At 38.2% G+C, this 22100-nt stretch overlaps 1 protein-coding gene and 1 long non-coding RNA gene across 3 annotated transcripts; both read right to left on the bottom strand.

The window, feature by feature from the left end:
• Window positions 1-292: 292 nt before the first annotated feature.
• LOC141609338 (uncharacterized) lies at window positions 293-2786 on the bottom strand. Its single transcript, XR_012527364.1, has 3 exons — window positions 2595-2786; window positions 2389-2496; window positions 293-599 (listed from the first exon to the last, which is right to left on the bottom strand). It is a non-coding gene; the product is annotated as an uncharacterized LOC141609338 (long non-coding RNA).
• Window positions 2787-5613: 2827 nt separating this feature from the next.
• LOC141606373 (uncharacterized) lies at window positions 5614-8466 on the bottom strand. 2 transcript variants are annotated; one of them, XM_074425467.1, is made up of 5 exons: window positions 8327-8466; window positions 7997-8038; window positions 7488-7629; window positions 6382-6486; window positions 5614-5991 (listed from the first exon to the last, which is right to left on the bottom strand). In XM_074425467.1, the coding sequence occupies exons 3-5, from the start codon at window positions 7530-7532 to the stop codon at window positions 5725-5727; spliced, it is 417 nt and encodes a 138-aa protein (XP_074281568.1). In that variant the 5' UTR covers window positions 7533-7629; window positions 7997-8038; window positions 8327-8466; the 3' UTR covers window positions 5614-5724. The 2 variants fall into 2 exon arrangements, with proteins under 2 accessions (XP_074281568.1, XP_074281569.1); XM_074425468.1 differs by lacking the exon at window positions 7997-8038.
• Window positions 8467-22100: the final 13634 nt, after the last annotated feature.

Genomic DNA, 22100 nt, shown 5'->3' with positions numbered 1-22100 from the left:
AACTAGTAAGATAGCATCATCAATATCTCTTCTTGGCGGAGCCATCTTAAAAAGAAGAAAATTAATTAGTACCTATCAATTAGCAATCACAAACAGACTACCACATAAAATCCTAATTCTACCCATCCTACCCTTCTCTCAAGTTTATTGTTTAAAGGTCAAGTGATTTCTAAGTGGGGTGCACAAACGTGCGTCGGGAGCAATAGGCTCTGATACCAACTGTGACACCCTTGATATTTAGCGTTATCTAATTACTTAAATGCGTAATTTCTACAGAAAAACTGGTAGGATATGTTTGTAAATGGTTCAACTAGTCCAAAAACAAGCAATTTCAAAAATTTTCTAACTAAACCATTCACAACCAATTCCAACTCAAGAAGAGTGTCAAAAACCCTGCAACAACTGATAAATTAATTTACATACATAGCTTAAGACGCGGCAATATAAAGATACAAACCAAAAATAGAAAGGGAGACATATGTCCCTTCAAATTATATACAAACCAAAAGTATAAAAGGTTTACTAATAGAATAGCCAAAACTAGGTCCAAGGTTCCTTGCTCACTAGCCGTCTGTGACCCCAAACAAAGCATCAACAACCTGTCAATCGCATTTTATACAAACACGAAAGCCACAATTCAGTGGGGAGTAACTTCGAGTCCTCCCAGCCACGAATCGTCAAAATTAATGTAACATGTAATGTAACATGTAAACAATTTGATAAACCATTTACTTATCATGTATTCTAACAAATGACCCCTAACTGACCAAACTAAACTATCATGTGAATCATATAATTCAAATAGTAATCCAAACTTTATCAATCAGAACCGCTTACATCTCACCTATTAATTCATAAAATCACCATACAAGAAAGGGCAATATATCAAAGACAGGCATAAGTTCTTAGTACGGTCAATAGTCACTTTGTAACTCAAGTCTATACCACGAGGTAGGGAAGGTAATCGAACCGGTATCTTGGCTCAGCGGTTACTATTAAGAAAACATGGCCAAGAGACAACACAACCCTAGCCTAAAATCTGCGCAGACCTAGATATGCGGATACACACCACCGCACCCAAGACTCACAACTTTTTTTTAAACAAAGTGAAGTGAGTACCCTAAGGACACCACCGAAGGGTCGGCTAGTACTTAAGCTGACCCCATACTATCAAAATTAGTACCTGAGGTCATGCCCCAACTTGGATAAACATCCACTAGTCAGGAACACAAAGGCTATCAAGCAGTGAACATATACTCGTCAGAGACTATAAAGACCTATCTATGATGAAGGCCGAAATACTCACCTAGGACCTAGTCACAGCCTAGTCCCAAACTTGAATATTTTAGCTCACACCACCCAAAACACCACACAAGTCAAGTAAGACACCCACTTAACCTTAAGAGGGCAAAAAGTCCTACTTAGCTTACCAACATCAATTTCGACATTCTATCATGTGAAAGCTATATAAATGTCTAATTACAGCATACAATCCCAACAGTTCCTCAATAAGAATTCAATACTAATTTCCAATCCTAGCAATTATAACAATATAAAAGGCTTTAGGGGAAACTAGGGCCATTACTACAAAATAAGAAGCTATTTAATTTCAACTAACTAAATAGGAAGCTATTTAAATTCAACTAATTATACATGTGAAATAGAGATATAATAAATGGCCTAAAACAAGAAAAAGGCTGATTATCTAATTCATTCAACCGAATTTTTACCCGCAACCCCAGACCTGCGACAGTACGGGTCAAATTGCGGTGACCAATCACTCAATTAATCGACATCGCATCGGTCAAAGGGACTAAGGCTCGTTTTCAGACAATCAACAAAGCATTACAATTATAGCTATAAAATTCATTTTGAGCCTATTAATTACAATTTCATTTTGTAAACTATCCTAACATGTGATAACTATTAATATAAGCACAATTTTTCCGTTAACATAATATTTGTTACTAGTATGCTTCAATTCAAATTACTACCCTTTTGTTACTTATACTATTCTAATATTAATTAACCCGGAAAGACCAAGATTGCACGAAAACCCGCGAAACAAGCACGGACCGACCCGGGCCAACCATGGGCTAGCCGTGGGCCTACCACGGGCCTGCCACGGCCTGCCGGCTGCTGCCGGGCCCGCTGCCGGACCATTTCTCCTCTTTTTTTTTTCATTTTTATACATTATAAGACCGTCTGAAAATTAATTAATCGTCCCCAATTCAATTTTGATAATTTAAACTACCAAAAGGCACAAATTAAGCTTGCATGCAACTAAGTTTAACATGTGAAAAATTACTACCCAAACAAAAATTCACCAAACATACAAAAATCAAAAACATGTGACGATAATTCGTCGAGTAGCTCGAAATATGTTACCTTAAGCTAGAAAATGAGCAATTAGTCCTCAAAACCGAAATCCTAACCACAACTAACCGCTATCCTCTACAATATACGAGTCCCCGAACTCGTCTTCCAATCCTTCACCTAATTAAACAATAAAAACACAAAAATTAAACACAAATACCGAATTTCCGAAAATTAGTCTTAAAAAAAACTTAATGAAAACTGAAATTAGAACATACTAAGTTGTAGATCGTGGCGAGGGGATTCCGGAAAGGTAAATTTCGCGAAAAACGGACAAGAAACGAAGGATTTATGACGATTTTGAGCTTGAATTATGTTTAATGGTGTTTTTGGGAGATGTTAGGGATGAAGATAAAAAAAAACCAGAAAATTGAAGGGAAATGGGGGCTGGTGCGCGTGAAGGAGAAAGGAAAGGAGAAAAGTACGTACGGAATTTTTAGTCGGGATTTTTAACGAGTCGGTTTGATTTCGTTTCAATAATAATTAAATCCGTAAGTCAAACGCAAATTCCGTCAAGTCCAAAGTCTTTAAACACGAGATTACAATAAAATTGAGTATTCACATGACCCATTTCCAAATTCGTTTACCCAACGTTCAAACGAATTGTCATTTTCCCCCCGATACGCCCTTATTTCGAAATAAAAGATTTTACACGGTTTAAACTATTTTTAAACATTTCAAAACTATCAAAATAAATACTTTTCTTCAAAATATAATAAAATTATATTTCTTTGAATTATTTTTACTTTAATTACCTTAAATATCAAATTTTCTTTGATTAATAAATTATTTCTGAAATATATTAACGGTCCGAAATTTACGGGGCGTTACAAACCCTAACCCAACCCAATTAAATATCGTGTCGTGTTCGTGTCGACCCACTTACATAAATGGGTCATTAAGCCTCAAGTCTCAACCCAAACCCGTTAATTTCGTGTCGGGTTCGTGTCGTGTTTTCGTGTCGTGTCATTGTTTGCCACCTCTATTGTTGGGTATAATATATAATGAAAATTTAATTAAACTATTAGAAAAAATTCCCAAAAATTAACGAAAACTGAAAACAAAAAAGTAATATAGAAAGATTATCGGTTAACCGGTAACCGAACCGCTAATAACCATTTAAAGTGGTTAACCGAACCGTTTATAACCGTTTCTAACGGTGCGGTTTAGGTTCGGAGTTTTGCCGAACCGAACCGTGTGCGAACCGAATTACATTAGAGGTTCGGTGAACCGAACCGCGAATGAACACCCCTAGTCTCGAGCCCCTTCACCTCCAGCAACCCAGCCTCCGACGACCAGCATCTCCTTCTCCGGCTACCGTAATCCGGCATCCCTCCTTCGCACTGAACTTTCTGAGTCCGGATGTACAAAGGTGTAGATTTGGAGTAATGCATCTGAACTTCCTACATTGGTTTGAGTTTCCTCAATTTCTTTCAATAGTTGACCTCTTGCTTTTGTCAGATGTATTGCTATGCTCGAATTAATCGAAGAAAAGCCAGAAAACGTTCAAACACTGACACGGATTCAATACGCAAAGAATCCATCGAGTACACCTTGCAATGTAGATGAAAATAAGTACGTCAGATGTATTGCTAAGTTGGAGTTGCGACTACATTTACAATCCAGGAAGTTCAAAATACGCTTGTAAAAAAATTGATCGTAATGTCTCAAACAATATTTTCGACATTAGTGATGCATTAAACATTGCATTTAAGAGTAACAATTGATAAAGAATAAAAACATATTAATTAATTTCACTAATTGATAAACTCTAATAATTTCAATAAAGTATATTACTAATTGATAAACAACTAAACATAAAGCATATTACTAATTGATAAACTCTAATAAATTCAACCTAGCTAACTCATAAGGACCAATTTAAATTATCATACCTACTCCCTCCCATCGAAACCAAATGTAACAGTTGATTTATCACACTTGCCGATGCACGTTTGCAACGTGAATATCTTTAGTTACACATCATTAAAAAAATTAAAATTTTCATATTCTTATAACATTCATGACGAAAAATCAAACAAGATCTTATATGACTATATTTTGTCTTATAAATTAAGAATAATATCAAAGATCTCCTACGACCATGAATAATGCCAAAAATCAAGCGTTATGTTTGTTTTGGATGAGAGGGAGTATGTCTTTAGTCATGATCTCTCTTACCATGTTAAAAGACTATGATGAAGAAAACGCGAGCGGATCCTCTCAAGTTCGTTGAAGAACTGGATGGTCCAGTTCATATATTCATATGCTGACACGTAGAATAATGTAAAATCAACGGCCATAAGAAAATTATACATCCTTCCCTTACTATAACACGTGTTTTGGGTGAAAAATAAAGCAAAATATGGGTGTCGATAATTGAGGTCGAAGGTTGATGGTTAGGGTGGCTGTGTCCATGACACCATTACTGTAGTTTCTTCAAGATCACAAGAAAAGAAGTTAAAAAAACCCTGCAAATCTAGCTTTAATTCGCATATCTTTTTATGGGTTCTATAAATTGTTTTTTTTTTGGAAAATTAATGTTGTATAAAAAGTACTCCGTAGTTCTCCTCTCTCACATTGCTATCAAATCCTAAGGGCTAGAGTCATCGGATCGTTGAGTTCTTTACGCCGTTGAGACCGTCGCATTGTGAGTAAGATCCTAGTATAGTTTTTATATCGTTTCATTAATTTTAGTTGAAACCCTAATTGGGTAATTTGGGGGTTGGGGGGAGTATTATTGATGTTAGATTGTGATTGTATGATTGTGTGTTTATACGAAGTGATTTCGCTGAAGAACGATTATGTTTAGCTGATTGTGACGATCTTGGTGATTGCTTTCCAGGTAGAGTTTCCCTACTCAATATCAGGGCCGTCTCCGGGTTTTGGGGGCCCCTGTGCGAACTCTAGATATGGCACTACAACATAGCACAACTATAGCGGCGTTTAATTTGGGCTCTCGCGGCATAAGTAAATGCCACTAAAAACAATAGCAGCATTTGAGTAAATGCCGCCTAATTCAATGTCGCTAAAAGTTATAGTGGCATTTGTTGAATATGCTGGTAAAGGCTTATATAAACGCCATCGAACCCTTTCTATGTATTTTGAGATTCACCATTTTTCTTTTTTTCTTTAATTCTTTTTTTAGTTCCATAATACACGTGACATTTTTTTAGGCGTTTTTGCTATTTGGTATTTTTTTTATAAAATAAAAATTAATTCCTTAAAAAATTGACAAAACATAAAATAACATCATATATAATATTGAAATAAAAATTGTCATTACAGAAAGCATATATCAAGTAGATACTGCATTCATTCTCCATTAACATCTAATCAAAATCTCTATTAACACCTTGTCCTTCCATATCTTAGCTCTGGTTCCATGAAGACTCGAAGTATCAGAGGCTGACAGATTAGCAAATTCTCCATACCCTTGTCGAACTTGGAGGCGTCTCTTACAAGTTTGATCAGTATCAGTGCATAAGGTATTAGTCGAGCAAAAATGAAGGTGAACCAGTTCAGAACACATTCTACCTTCACTGTTCCACTCTCCGTAATTCGAATCCCAGCCATCCGTCGCAATTTTCTCACATCCAGAAACACGGAATGCAACTGTTTCGAACATGAAAGAAAACAACAAATATTTCAGCCCAACAACGACCAAGGTACACTTGTACGTCAGTAGAAAACGGGACTGTGCAATAGGTCCTATTGAATAACCGATTGCCTCAACACTCATGGTGGTGACGATGCAAAATATGTGAGTAATGAACCAAAGCTCACAGGTCAGTAACAAATTGAGTTGGTCTTAAACTCTAAGTAACAACACCATTTGTGACCTCTTCATTGTTTGGCATATCATTTAGTTTGTCATTGATCATTTCCTATAAGCAACCCAAAAAAAAGTTTACAATTCTCCGTGGAATTCACACAAATCAAACCAAAATTCTTATCTAGTAAAAGATACTCTTAATTAAATTGAGAGTTGAACATGGTTCTCACCACTGCTTGCGTTGATTTTTCATCCATACGAGTAGGTTCAGTCTTTCGGTTCTTACGAGTCTCCAAGAACACATGAGCTCGGGATGGTGGTACTCCATCAACAGCCTGGTAAAAAATAAATCCATACGACACATTACAGCAATTAAAAACATATAAGCTCTAAGCTAAGAAACTATGAACGTAGGAAAAAAATCACAAACGTGTTCTTTAATCACGCACGCAAAACTTGTCGATCTAGCTGTGTGCCATAACCTGGCACTCAAGACTCTGTCTATTTTTAACACTGCGTTCCTGTCCATTTTAACAAAAGTTTTAAGCTGAACAAATTAAAAGACTAACTATAGACTATTTGAACCAATTATAGAATCTATGCCCCTTTAACTTGGTACACAATGTCAGTACCATTACATTAATGTTGTAGTACCACTACGACTCACTTCATTAAGAGCTCCACCTTGAATTATGATTTTTGCTGTATAATTAACAAAAATAAGTGAATCTTGTCTACGAAAGTTTCACACAACAAAGCCTTGTTCACTTAGACATTCTTCAGTTTCTTGCAGTACACCTTTATGAAACACTAACTTCACGTTTAATGCTTACAAGAAAAAGACAAGGATGTTGTCAAAGTTACATAGCACAACCTTGTTCACACTTCACAGGGCAGTAAAATTAGCCTCGTTTATGGTGTAGTGACCAAATTAAGCCGCGACAGCTGATACGATATACTCAAGGTATACTTCATATTAAATACCATGTGCAAGCAATGTTCTCTTTCAATATTCCACTGTCTTCTCGACCTATTTTAATGCTTAAGCTCTAATGTGACTAACGTATGCTGACCAGGACACCTGACATTCACAACATGATATTCTATTTCTTTAGTTAATATTTTTTTTGGTACATATAGTTAAATATTATATGAATGGAAAGACTAAGTAGCAAGTTGAATAGTCATTAAGTTCCTTTGTGACATTCTCCTTTCTCCAAATGGTAATTATTAAGCAGTGTTCCTACAAGTCTAAAACTATGGTGATCAAAATGATCAAAACAAGTTTGGGTAACCTTCTTACAAAAAATAACAAAGTTAGACGTTCAAATCATACCTTCCCTTTTGGTGAACTCCTGTAAGTAACCAATAAAAAATCCATTGATCTTGTGGTACATTACCAGGCTTAGCATTCAAAACTTGGCTACTCATACCGATTGTCGTTAGCAATCCATTTGCTATTTCTACCATCCATGATCCTGATAGCATAACATAAATTTGTTTATCATGTCCAGGAAATAACATTGTTTGGAATCACATTTGGGATCAAAATATTATACTATTTTATTAAATTTAGCAATTAAAATATCTTATAATTTTGTGAATGGATAAACAAAGCACACCTAAATTCATTGAGGAATTTCCACAAACATGTGAAAGGCAACTCTTTACACATTGCACAACTAAATTCAACGAACCCAGTACAAACTCAGTTTCACTATTTGCATCAGTGCATCACAATACCATTAGATATGAATGAATATTGAACAATTACTAATCAAACACCAAATGATAATATAACAATAATAAATATAAATTAAAAATGGAAAAAAAATGAACATTTACCAGTAATAACCGAGAAGCGCGATAACCGATCAAGGGTTTGGCCTGTAATCGTTTCAAAGTAATTGAGAAATCAAATGTCGGAGAAGGGAGAGGGGAGCAGCGAGATGCGATAACCGATCAGCGAACAATAATTACTAATCAATTTTTGTTTGGGATTTCTAGATTCTATTTTAATTTCTCCTTATACTCTTTATGAAAGAAAAAAAACTTTAACTGATCGGAAATATCAGCTTAAGAAATTGATAAAACACCACAAAAATGTTCAAATCAATTAGGTAAATCGATGGCATATGATTGATGATTAAAAAAAGATGAAGAAGAGGAGCAAACCTGTAGGGTGAAAGCACCGATCTATGAACCTAGGGTTTGTGATGGATGATTTTTAGTGTTTTTTTTTTTAAAGGAGCGAAATAATTTAGGTGAAAATAAGAGCGGTAAAGGATAGTTATGCGCGCGTTGGGCCAAAATATGCTTGGGCGGCATTTAGATTATTTGTCAAATTAAATGTCACTCAAATATAACAAAGGTGGCATTTTCATGTTTTGCCACTAGATAAATGCCATTACAAGTATATATTGTTGTAGTGTGGGGCCCTATATAACATTTTAAGACATAGAATCTTAAAAAAGAAGGATAAAAAAAGTCCATAAATGTATTTCAAGCCTTGAACCGAGGACGCTTATGTATAAAAACTCAATTCTAACCACCAAGACACTATCATTCATTGAATATTTAGTGTACTGTATTTATTTATTCTTTCTTTTACTTTGATTTCTGACCCAAAAAATTGGGGGCCCTGTGCAACCGCACGGCCCGCACGGGTCCAAAGACGGCCCTGCTCAATATTGTTTACATGACATTGTTGATAGTTGGTTGTTGTTGTTGTTGTTGTTGTTGTTGTTGTTGTTGTTGTATATCATATTGGTATTGGATTTGGAATTGGTGATTGTTGATAGTATATTGTGATTGCCCTATAACTGTCTGTGGTTTGCGAGGTGCGTCATCGGCTGAGTGGAGTCACTTGCGGGAGTGACTTCACGCCCTTGATTCGCCTGTGGAACCCACCACAGAGAGGATGTGCAGATTTAAGAACTTGGGTTTATCGCTTGGATGAGATGAGCGGGGCTTAGTTGGGAACGGCTACGGTCCCCCACTGGCGGTGTGGAATACTTGTTGCGATGAGTATTCTGGCAGGACTACACACTTTAGTGTGTAGTCAGGTGTGGTGATATGATGGAGATTGGTTTGGTTGGATTGGTTGTTGTATTACTCTTATTGCAGCTGTGTGATTTTGTGTAATCAGTACTAACCCCGTTTAAATGTTTTAAAAACTGTGGTGATCCATTCGGGAGTGGTGAACAGTTGTCTAGCAGGTATACTATGGATGCACGCGGGATTAGCTGAGGATGGAGTTGGCATGAGTCTGATAGTAGTCTTCCGCTGTGTTGTCTTTATACTTTTGTTACTTCAGTTCTAGTTTGGTTTTATAACAGTTGTACTTTACTTTACGGTTGATTTTGTTATGTAATCACTTAAACTTATTTATTAAAGTACGTTCTTTTATGGTCTATTTGATATACATTGCCTCGAGTAACCGAGATGGTAGCACTTCCATGCCTTAAGTGGTCCTGGTAAGGCACTTGGAGTATGGGGGTGTTACAGTCCTACCTTATGTTAATCTTTCAATGTGGGATAATTCTACTATTTATACGTAGTAGATTCACAACACCTCCATTATTTTTCAATGTGGGACAAATAACATACTAAGAAATACACCATTTTTTCACACCTATCTCGACATCCAACCCGAATCCCGAAATACGGACAATTGCTACTCGTTATGTCTAATAGTAGTTATATTTAATAATATGAGCAAATTATATATGTTAATATTCGTACGTTCAACATCCAATCCAATTAATAACGAGCAAATACTAACAAACTAATCTTATCTAGAATCTAAAGTTTTTTGCACGTATATAGGTAACATTTATGCAATTTTACCTTATTACTAACAAACTAATCTTAACTAATGTCCAAAGTTTTTCTTACGTATAAAATTAACATTATTTCTTATAAATATTAAGTTGTTTTTAAGGGTTGAACTCTCTAGATGAAAAAAATGTTAAAACTTGAAAAATTAACATTATATAACTTTACTTTTAAAGTTTCTTATATAATAAGTATACTACTAATGTATGTTCGTTATTTAAAAATTCAGCTTAAAAATTAAAAAATAAATAACTTATTGCTAAACTACTAAATTTGAGTAGGAAAGGAGATGATATAACTATATATAATTACTTATATAATTGTGAAACCACCAAAATTAAAATAATAATATAAATAAATTTCACTATTGTGGAGGTATTAATACAAACTCTTATTAGAGCTATCTAAGACAATACTTTAGAGGCTCAAAAGATTTTGGGTTGATACTTAAGCTCCAAGGATGACTCATATTTATAACCATAGGATCCCTCCACATTATGTTAAATCTTTCGATGTGGGACAATTTTACTATTTATAATAATAGGATCAACACACCTTATGTTAATCTTTCGATGTGGGACAATTCTACTCATTATAATAGGATGACCCTTCATTTTCTACTATTTATACGTAGTTTGTTCACCACATCTACATTATTTTTCAATGTGACATATAACATACTAAGAAGTACATCATCTTTTTCGCACGTAGTTCGACATCCAACTCGATTTAATAACGATTTGTTCTTTGGAGTCAGGCCTCCTACCCCCCCCCCCCCCCCCCCTTAATTGATGTGTGGACTCTGTTTGTAAGTCTTTTAATTTAAGTACCTATTTAAACAAAAAAAAATTGAAGACAGATAATTTCGTCTCAAATAAAAATTCGTGATAATAAAATACCAATAAATTTGGTATTAAGACTACATAAGCCGTTATGGCCTATGAGTCTTTTAGAAAAATGTTTTTGTAGCATTTTATTATGAGTGTGTTGGCAGTTCCTAGAGCTAAGATGATAGCTGAACCATGAGCTATTTGCTATACTTGAAATTTTCAACTATTGTTCGCTTTATTGTTTGACTAATATTCAGTGAGTTAGTTTTATTGTAATGAAATCTTACCTAACTCATGTTTATATTCTCATTCTCATTAAATTGAATAATTAAAATATTATAACCATTTTAATATAAAAAATATTATTATAATAATTAAAACATTCTCCACATTATTTTACCCATTTTAGGAAATTGTCCAAGTTATTTGATGGCAGGATCTAAACTATGATGCGGACAATTTTAGGAAGCAAACTAACCCCTTTTAAATCTCTGGCCTTTCATTTCCTTCAAATATTTCTATTAGCATTGGTCGTTGTGGACTGTGTGACTTAGTAAAAGCCCGTTGAATATACGGAATACACAATTAGGCGATACATGTTACATGTATTATCAATGAGAGACATCTTTAGTATTTATGAATTATACGGAGTACAATATGAAAGTTTTATAGTCTAAAATAACATGTTCATGTCTCATAATGAACATGTATAAACTGAATGCGGAAGCGATAAAAGAGATCGATTACTTACCTCCAGCCATTGCTTGAAATAATTTACGGATAAATCACGCGGTACCCGTGAAGTTTGCCATTTTGCACAAAATACCCAAATTTTTTAACCGAAAAACTTAAAGAGGCCATAACTCGTGTTTATAAACTCAGAAAGTGAAGATTTTTTTTTTCAAATCGATCATCTTTCCGAGTACTATGATTTGAAAAAAAAAGTTTGACGAGTTTGGAACTCGTAACTAGGAGATATGCTCACTCAAAGTTTGTTCGGTCGAAAAAAGTTTGACTCACAATAACTCCTAGTAGCGGAATCTAAATGCGACAATTGTTTTTTTTTAAATTGCAGCTCTCAGAAAGATGAGCGCTTTGGAAAAAAATTTCGTCACTTTTGGAACTCGTAAACATGAGTTATGACCTCTTTAAGATTTCCGGATCCAAAATTTGGGTATTTCGTGCAAAGTGGCAAACTTTAGGGTAGGGATGTCAATTTCACCCGCATCCATCAAAACCCGATCCACCCGATCCTAAAAGATGGATGAAAACCCGACTTAAATGGATGATTGATGGATGACGGATGAAACGGATGATGGATGACGGATGGGTTGGATGAAGAAATTCCACCCGCCATCCACCCGACATTCATCCATCACCCGATTTTAGTACTTTTTATTTAATTTTTTTTACATATAACACATTATTAAGATATAAAATATTTAAATTTTCATATTTGTCTACTCTCAATATAGATATTTTGTGAACCTACCCACTAGAAAGTTAAAATAACTAATTATCTAACTTTATTTTTGTAGAGAAAAAAAAATCATCATTTTTTTTAACTTGAAATATATAAATACACAACACCCGTTTATCACCCGATCCATCCGTTTCATCCATGGATGATGGATGGATGGATGACGGATGATATGTTTCACGGATGACGGACGGGTTGGATGAGATTTTAAAAGGACGGATGGATGACGGATGAGGCTTCACCCGATCCGAACCCGATCCATTGACATCCCTACTTTAGGGGTACCGTGTGAATTATCCGAATAATTTATCCGTCTTAAGAATAACCCAATTTCTTATGCCCCAATACTACTGACTTGGCTTCCAAACCCTCAGTCTCACAATTTAGATGGTGTATTTTCTTAATGAGGTAGGCTTGGTGAACCTTAATCAGAATAAATATGCTCCCCTTATATAGACTCTTGCCATCAAAGAGTCAACAAGACAGATTCCTAAATTGTGAGTGGTAACTTATGGGAGACAATAGTGGAAACAAAATCCTAGGTAAATTCCACCATACAATGGACCAACTTAATTTCCATAAAATAACTTAATTAAATATTAATAAAATACTTATTTATTTTATGGAATATCTTACATTCTCCCACTTGGTCCATTTAACAAGAGACACAACATATGGATCATGGCGACGAATTCTCTTAGAGCAAGAATTAATTTTCCATGTATCACAATATATCAAGTCACTCACACCACACACATTTAACTTAATGAGTAAACCCCATGTTTACTCGAGGTTCAAACAAAATGATATTTCTCAACATAACTTTAATAAATATGCGCATATAAATCCAAAAGAGAAAATATCCAACTTAATAAAAGTTTCTTACAAAAAACTTAATGAATGTACTACATAATGGAACCAAGTCCCATTCTCACTACATGATCCTTGAAAGTCTTAATTGGCATGCCTTTAGTCAAGGGATCTGCAATCATCAACTCTGTGCTAATGTGTTCAATGATCACTTTCTTTTCCTGAACACGCTCTTTTATGGCTAGATACTTTATGTCGATGTGTTTACTTCGACTTCCACTTTTATTATTCTTAGCCATAAACACAGCAGCTGAATTATCACAATACATTCTTAGTGGCCTACAAATAGAGTCAATAACTCTAAGCCCAGATACGAAACTTTTCAACCAAACACCATGTGAGGTAGCCTCAAAACAAGATACGAACTCAGCCTCCATAGTAGAAGTAGCCGTCAAGGTTTGCTTCACACTCCTCCATGACACAGCTCCATCAACTAGCATAAACACATATCCTGATATGGATTTACGTGAATCTATGCAACCAACGTAGTCGGAGTCGGAGTAACCTACTACTTCAAGATTCTCAGTCCGTCTAAACATAAGCATGTAATCCTTAGTACCTTGAAGGTATCTCAACACTTTCTTTGCGGCCTTCCAAAGTGATCAAGACCGGGTTACTCGATATCTTCCTAACACTCCAACCGCATATGCAATGTCGGGTCTAGTACAGCACTGAGCATACATAATGCTACCAACAATGAAGCATATGGAATATTCTTCATTTGTTCTCTTTCAATGTCATACCGGGGCCTTTGGTCAGCAAGAGTAACCGGTCACCTTTCACAATTGGTACTACACTTGGTGAACAATCTTTCATCCTGAATCTTTCAAGTACTTTATTGATATAGGCCTCTTGAGACAACACCAAAATGCCTCGAGATCTATCTCTATGGATCTTAATGCCAATGACATAAGATGTCTCACCCATATCCTTCATATCAAAATTACTTGAAAGGAATTGTCTCACCTCATGTAGCAACCCTTTATCATTGGTTGCTAGCAAAATATCATCCACATACAACACTAGAAAACAAACTTTACTCCCACTGACCTTAAGATATATACATTAATCCATTATATTTTCTTTGAAACCGAATGAAGAAATAACTTCATGGAATTTCTTATACCATTGACGGGAAGCTTGTTTTCAACCGTATATGGATTTATTTAGCTTACAAACCAAATGCTCACCATCTTTAGAGAAGAATCCTTCAGGTTGTTTCATATAAATCTCTTCCTCTAAATCACCATTGAGAAATGCTGTTTTCACATCCATCTGATGTAACTCGTAATCAAAATGAGCTACTAATGCCATGACAATTCGAAAAGAATCTTTCTTTGATACAGGAGAAAAGGTCTTTGTGTAGTCAATTCCTTCCCTTTGAGTGGATCCTTTAGCAACGAGTTTTGCCTTATGTCTCTCGATGTTACCAAGTGAATCTCTTTTAGTCTTATAGACCCACTTGCACCCAATAGGTTTTACACCATCAGGCAATACAACGAGATCCCAAACTCCATTAGATGCCATAGAATTCATCTCATCTTTCATAGCATTCATCCATAAGTTTGAATCTGTAGAACTTACGGCTTGTGAAAACGACATAGGATCATTATCAGCTCCAACATTATAATCCAATTCTTGTAGATATACTTCATAGTCATCAGGAATAGCCGATCTCCTTTCACGAATAGATCTTCTTAATGGAATTTGTTCATCCTCATGGTGAACCTCTTCCTCATTATGATCTACCATATTTTGATCGACATTTTGTGGAATTTTTATCATTGGTTGTGTAACACTCGATTGAACTTGAGGAGTGTGAATGACAACCAATCTGTTACTTGAATCAGAGGGTGGAACTTCATGATGATCCCTCTCCAGGACAAAGTCCTGAATTAGGTCACTCCCACTGATCAAGTCATTCTCAAGAAATTTAGCATTTCTTGATTCCACAATCCTTGTACTATGAGATGGACAATAAAACCTATAACCCTTAGACTTTTCGGCATATCCAATGAAATACCCACTAATAGTCCTTGGATCAAGTTTCTTTTCTTGTGGATTATACACTCTCACCTCCGAAGGGCATCCCCAAATGCGTATATGTCTCAAACTCGGTTTCCATCCTTTAAATAACTCAAAAGATGTCTTAGACACAGCCTTGGAAGGAACCCGATTTTGTAACACCCCCATACTCCAAGTGCCTTACCAGGACCACCCAGGTATAAGGATGTTACCATCTCGGTTACCCGAGGCAATGATAATCAAATAAACAACAATGAAACGACATTTAAATAATAATACTTTAGCGAAAGGTTACAATCCAAAAACCAAACCAAATACTAATACATGTTCTCAAAATGGTTGCCTACTGATCTAACTGAAATGTCTATAAAAACTACTAAGCTACAGCGGAAGACTTCTATCATCTGATCGTGGCAATCCCAGCTATCCCAGTACTCATGTCATACCTGCTCAATATCTGCTCACCATCCCCGAATGGATCACCGCAGGTTTTAAAACATTAACCGGGGTCAGTACTATTTACACAAGCGATATAATCAACAATATAGAAACCAACACAACTCAAACAATCGTTCACAATCAAGCACTCCACTCCATCTCCGTCTCCGACTGTCCACTGGACCAGCCCTGCCAGTGGGGGACCGCAGCCGTTCCCACCTAAGCCCCGCTCATCATACCGAGCGAAAACCCTGTCCCATTAATGTGCACATCCCCTTCCGTGGCGGGTTCCACGAAGGGCGAAACTAGGGCGTGAAACCACTCCCGCAAGTGACTCCACTCAGCCGAGAACGCATCTCGAGAACCACAGACAAACAATCACAATCACAATCACAACCGTCTGAATCAACCAATTACACTAATTACAGCACAACACCACACATCATGTAAACAATACTGAGTAGGGAAACCCTACCTGGAAAGCACAATAGTCAGACGATCTCACAGCTGAAGTCAAAAAGCTTCCTCTACGAACCCTCCTCCTAATTATACAAGCACATAATTACTACCATGCACATGGCACAACAAAATCCCCAATTCCCAAAATTAGGGTTTAACTAACTTTGACGAAATATAATAAAAACGGTATAAAGGTCTTACCCTCGACGCAAGGATTACAACGATGTAAAGAAAGGTGAAATCCGATCTTCCAAGCTCCGGGATTTGTTAACAATGCGATTAAGGTGATGAACGTAGTTTGCTTTTCTCTTCTCACAGTGATTAGGTTTTAGGAAAAGTGATTAGAATGAATAACGAAAAGATTATATACCTTAATCGCATAATTAACAAAACCCGAGAAAACAACCCCCGTAAACCGGCTACTCGATCGAGTAGCTCAGGTACTCGATCGAGTACCCCTCTACTCGATCGAGTATCTTAGTTACTCGATCGAGTACCCAACAGGTCAGAAACTATTTAAAAGCGCAACTCACCCTTACTCGACAGAGTAAGGCCTACTCGATAGAGTACCCCAAGACTCATAAATACGGAGTATTACAGTCTTCCCTCCTTAAAAAGAACTTCGTCCCCGAAGTTCAAACCAACACAAAACAAAGACTCACACTACAACACTCCCGACTCAACAATCGAAACAAACTCAACATAAAAACTTGTTACTAACTCAAACTCAACCCGACTCAACGACAACAACTATACCGACACAACATAAAAAGGGTATAGAACTCTTAAAAACTCTTTGCGATCATCTCCTACCCCCCTAAAAGAAACAAGGTTACGTCCTCGTAACCAAACATACCTGATCAAAAAGGAAAGGGTAGCGCTCTCTCATGATCTCCTCTGCCTCCCATGTAGCTTCCTCTGTCTCGTGATTAGACCAAAGGATCTTAAGCAAAACTGTCTCACCACTCCTAGTCTTCCTAACCTTCCGGTCAAGAATCTGCTTAGGTACCTCAAGATATGATAAAGACTCATCTAGCTCTATGCTCTCTGCCTCTAACACATGTGATGGGTCACTCACATACTTCCGCAGCTGCGATACATGAAACACATTATGCACTCTCTCTAATGCAGCAAGTAAAGCCAGACGATAAGCAACCTCCCCAACTCGCTCTAAGATCTCATAAGGACCGATGAACTTCTGACTCAGCTTGCCTTTCTTCCCAAATCTCATAACCCCACGCATAGGAGACACTTTCAGAAGAACCTTATCCCCAACCTGAAACTCTATATCCCGGCGATGTAGATCTGCATAACTCTTTTGTCTATCCTGAATTTGCTCTCATCCTTTCCCCGATCATCTTAACTGTTCAACCATCTCATGTACCATCTCTGGTCCTAGAACCATTGCCTCAAAGACCTTTGTCGTCCCAACAAATCGGACTCCTGCATCTCCTCCCGTACAAAGCCTCAAACGGTGCCATGCCAATACTAGTGTGATAGCTGTTGTTGTAAGAAAACTCTATCAAATCCAATCTCTGTTCCCAGCTACCACCAAAGTCCATCACACAAGCTCGTAACATATCCTCAAGAGTTTTGATTGTTCTCTCGGTCCCGACCGTACGTCGCGAGGATGAAAAGTTTGTACTCATCTTCAAGGTTGTTCCCAAAGATTCCTGCAACTCTTTCCAAAACCGTGATATAAACCTCGCATCTCTGTCAGACACTATGTCCTTAGGGACTCCATGTAACCTTAGCACATTCTTTCGATAAGCCACAACCAATTGTGCTTTAGTCCATGTATCCTTCATTGGAACAAAGTGAGCTGACTTGGTCAGTCGATCCACTATCACCCATATCATGTTGTTACCCTGTTGACTCTTTGGTAAACCCACGATAAAATCCATAGAAATGGATTCAGGTACCTCTAAAGACTGAATCTTACCTTGTGGTCGTCGCTGTTCCCCTTTAACTCTCTGGCATGTCAAACAACGGGCCACAAACTCAGCTGTTTTCTTCTTCATCCCAGGCCACCAAAACGTGTTCTTCAAATCCTTATATAGCTTGTCTCCACCTAGATGTACTGAATATGGTGTACGATGTGCCTCTGTCATAATTTTCTTTTTGAGCTCCTCATCATTAGGGACACACCACCTACCATCAAACCTCAAACTACCATCTGTGTGAATAGAAAATCGGGACACTGTCCCTTTCTCTACTCCAGCTCTCCACTCAGCTATCTTAGGATCTAAAGCCTGTTTACCTCGAATATCATCATAAAGATCAGGCTGCACTGTCAAATCTGCCACGACATCTCCTCTCTGAATCATATGTATCCCAAACTTCCCCACCTCATCTCTCAACCTCATCAAGGATAGAGCTGTACACAAGGAGTGTACACTCTTCCTGCTCAAAGCATCTGCAACAACATTGGCTTTCCCTTCATGGTAGATAATATCCATGTCATAATCGCCAATCAGCTCCATCCACCTCCTCTGTCTCATATTCAACTCCTTTTGAGTGAAGATGTACTTGAGACTCTTGTGATCAGAAAATACCTTAAAGGTCGCCCCATAAAGGTAATGTCTCCAAATCTTGAGAGCAAACACCACTGCACCCAACTCTAGATCATGTGTAGGGTAGTTCTCCTCATACGGCTTCAATTGCCTAGAAGCATAGGCAATCACCTTACCGTTCTGCATCAACACACATCCCAACCCATTCTTTGAGGCATCTGTATAAACCTCAAAGTTCTCAATCCCTTCAGGCAATGCTAAGATATGAGCTGTGGTCAAACGCTCCTTTAATGTTTGGAATGCTTTCTCACAACTCTCATCCCAACGAAACCTGTTCTCTTTCCTCATCAAAGCTGTCATAGGTCTAGCTATCTTGGAGAAATCTTTCACGAACCGTCTGTAGTATCCAGCTAAACCCAAGAAACTCCTAATCTCAGCAACATTCTTTGGTGCTTCCCACTTTGTCACTGCCTCAATCTTTTTCGGATCCACAGCTACTCCCTCCTTAGAGATCACATGCCCCAGAAAAGCAACTTTCTCTAACCAGAACTCACACTTGGACAGTTTAGCATACAACTCATGCTCCCTCAAAGTCTGCAACACGATCCTCAGATGCTCCTCATGCTCCTCCTTAGTCTTAGAGTAGACTAAGATGTCATCTATAAACACCACCACGAACTTGTCCAAAAACTGTCTGAAGATTCTGTTCATCAAATCCATAAACACGGCCGGTGCATTAGATAACCCAAACGGCATCACTACATACTCATAATGACCATACCTCGACGTGAAAGCTGTCTTTGGTATGTCCACCTCTCTAATCTTCACCTGATGGTACCCGGACCTCAAATCAATCTTAGAAAAGACTGATGCACCGCTCAACTGATCAAACAGGTCATCTATCCTTGGCAAAGGATACTTCTTCTTCACCGTCACTCGGTTCAGCTCTCTGTAATCGATGCATAACCTCAAACTCCCATCTTTCTTCTTCACGAAAAGAACTGGTGCTCCCCACGGCGATACACTAGGTCTAATGTATCCCTTCTCTATCAGATCATCTAACTGTTTCCTCAGCTCCTCCATCTCTTTAGGACCCATCCGGTACGGTGCCTTAGAGATTGGCCCCGTCCCCGGTTTCAACTCAACGGTGAAATCTACCTCCCTCTTCGGTGGCAACCCCGGAATCTCGTCAGGAAAAACATCGGCAAACTCTCCCACCACTGGTATCTCATCAACTGTCGGACTCTCTATCCGGTCATCTCTCACATGGCACAAGATCAAAGGACATCCCTTCCTCAGATAAGACTTCAAAGTGATCGCTGCAATCAACTTAACTTTGGGTTTGACTAAAAACCCACGATAAGACACACTAACACCCTTAGGCCCTCTCAAAGACACTTTCTTTTGATGACAGTCTATCTTAGCCTTATACTTTCCCAGCCAATCCATCCCGACTATCATCTCAAAACCATTAAAAGGAAACTCTAGCAAGTCTACAGGTAGATCAACTTGCCCAACTATCATAGATACATCTCTAAACAACCTCCCACAAGATACAGACTCTCCCGAAGGTATGAAAACTTTCTCACTCACAGACTCATATTCTCTAAAACCCAACCTTTTAACATGACTCGATGATACAAACGACTGGGAAGCCCCCGAATCAAACAAAACAAAGGTATGAATACCGTTAACAAGAAAGGTACTAGTGATAACATGTGCATCCTCCTCATTTTGCTTTCTTGTCCATCATGAACAGACTTTCACTTTGGTCTTGTCCACCTCCCCGGACAAGATCTTGGCCGATGTGGTCGGCTTAGCACCCGACCCCTGATTGTTGTTGTTGTTCGTAGCTGGTTTCCGATATGAATTACCGCCATTGCGGTTACCTCCACCCTGATAGCTCTGGCTCCCCCGGTTAGACCATGACCCACTTGGTCTGTTGCTCGCATAACTCGTGCTTAGGTCCCGAGAATAACTCCCGAGCCGTTCCCTGAAAAGCTCCAGGCATACTCGTACACTCATGTCTCTTGTGGCCCACACCGCCACAGCCAAAGCAAGTCATACCCCAACTGTTACTGCTACCCACACGGCCACGCCCGAAGGAAGCCCCAGCACTAAACCCTGACCCAGCAGAAAACCCCTTAGCTTGATTGTGGTTGCCTTTCTTGTGACTAAATTGGCCACCACCCTCGCTCGCAGCCTTTCTTTTCTCAACACCAGACCTCTCCTGAGCCATCTCCACCAACCTCTCAGCCCTCCCAGCTCTCTCATAAGCGTCCTTAACATCAGTAAGGACTCCTACAGGTAGCTTATCCATGATCCTAGTGGTCAACCCCCTCTCAAACCTCAACGCCGATTCTCATCACTCAAACCCATGTCCTCAAAGATACCTAGACTTCTCATTAAATCGCTTATAGTACTCAGCCACGACATGTCAGATGTCATCTTAAACCCATCGAACTCCTCTCTCAGCTTGCTTCTCACATGCTCTGGCACAAACTCTTTTCTCATGGCTCTACGGAACTCATCCCAAGGTATAGCAGGTAAGCCTTGGTTGGCATACATCTCTCTGGCACTCACTTTCACCTTATCCCACCACTCACCAGCTTCCTCTCTCAGATAGAACGCGGCTTGTTCAACCCTCATCTCATCAGGGCAATGAACCAGGTCTAGTATATTCTCCATCTCACGATGCCAGTTGTCAAGAAGGTTTGGTTCCCCGGTCCCCTTGTACTCCTTTGGGTTGAACCTAGCTATGTAAAGGCTGATCTTAGAGTGATCAACCTCCTTATCCTTATTCACTTTCTTTAAGGCCTCAGTCAGAGCATCTTGGTGCTCCAACATCTTAACAATATCATCCACATTCATGGTCTCAGCCCTCGCATAGTAAGCGTTTCTCTTAGGCGGCATCTTGAAGCTATATATAAGAAAGGGTAGACATAAACACATGTAGTAAACCTCAAAACACGAAAACAGGCTGCCCAGGTGACACTCGATCGAGTGCCCAAACCTACTCGATCGAGTAAGAGGCTACTCGATCGAGTACCCCACATACTCGATCGAGTACCTCGACTCCAGAACACAAACAGACCTTCTGACCTCTAACATACTCGACCGAGTAGCCAGGCTACTCGATCGAGTGACCCCCTACTCGATCGAGTACCCCTAGTTACTCGATCGAGTACCCTAAAACTCGATTCTGGTCGCAAAAACGTCAAATACCCACCCGATCAAATCAGTCCCACTCGATCGAGTCATGCTAACTCGAATATGCTACCCGCATGCTATAACATATTCTAACATGTAAAACAACTTATAAACACGGTATCATTTCATAATTAAGCATACTATACCACTCAACTTGTTCATGCGATTAACAACAATTATCTCATGTTATTAATGCCACATAGAAATCATTCAACATGCTTCTCATTCCAACACAGTTCTATATATATGTATCTCATCAATCTTTCATTCATATTCTCAACTTCTAC

The sequence above is a fragment of the Silene latifolia genome, chromosome 10 (assembly GCF_048544455.1).
Source record: "Silene latifolia isolate original U9 population chromosome 10, ASM4854445v1, whole genome shotgun sequence".
Taxonomy (NCBI): Eukaryota; Viridiplantae; Streptophyta; class Magnoliopsida; order Caryophyllales; family Caryophyllaceae; genus Silene; species Silene latifolia.
This window is presented reverse-complemented; position numbering and strand designations above follow the sequence as displayed.

What these genes read in the sequence shown, in the direction of transcription:
- LOC141606373 (XM_074425467.1), bottom strand. Translation starts at nt 7,532, where the DNA reads ATGGATTTTTTATTGGTTACTTACAGGAGTTCACCAAAAGGGAAG. An exon ending in GGAGTTCACCAAAAGGGAAG is followed by an intron (nt 6,487 to 7,487) that starts GTATGATTTGAA and finishes ATTTTTTACCAG; the next exon opens with GCTGTTGATGGAGTACCACC. An exon ending in AAAAATCAACGCAAGCAGTG is followed by an intron (nt 5,992 to 6,381) that starts GTGAGAACCATG and finishes TGTTCGAAACAG; the next exon opens with TTGCATTCCGTGTTTCTGGA.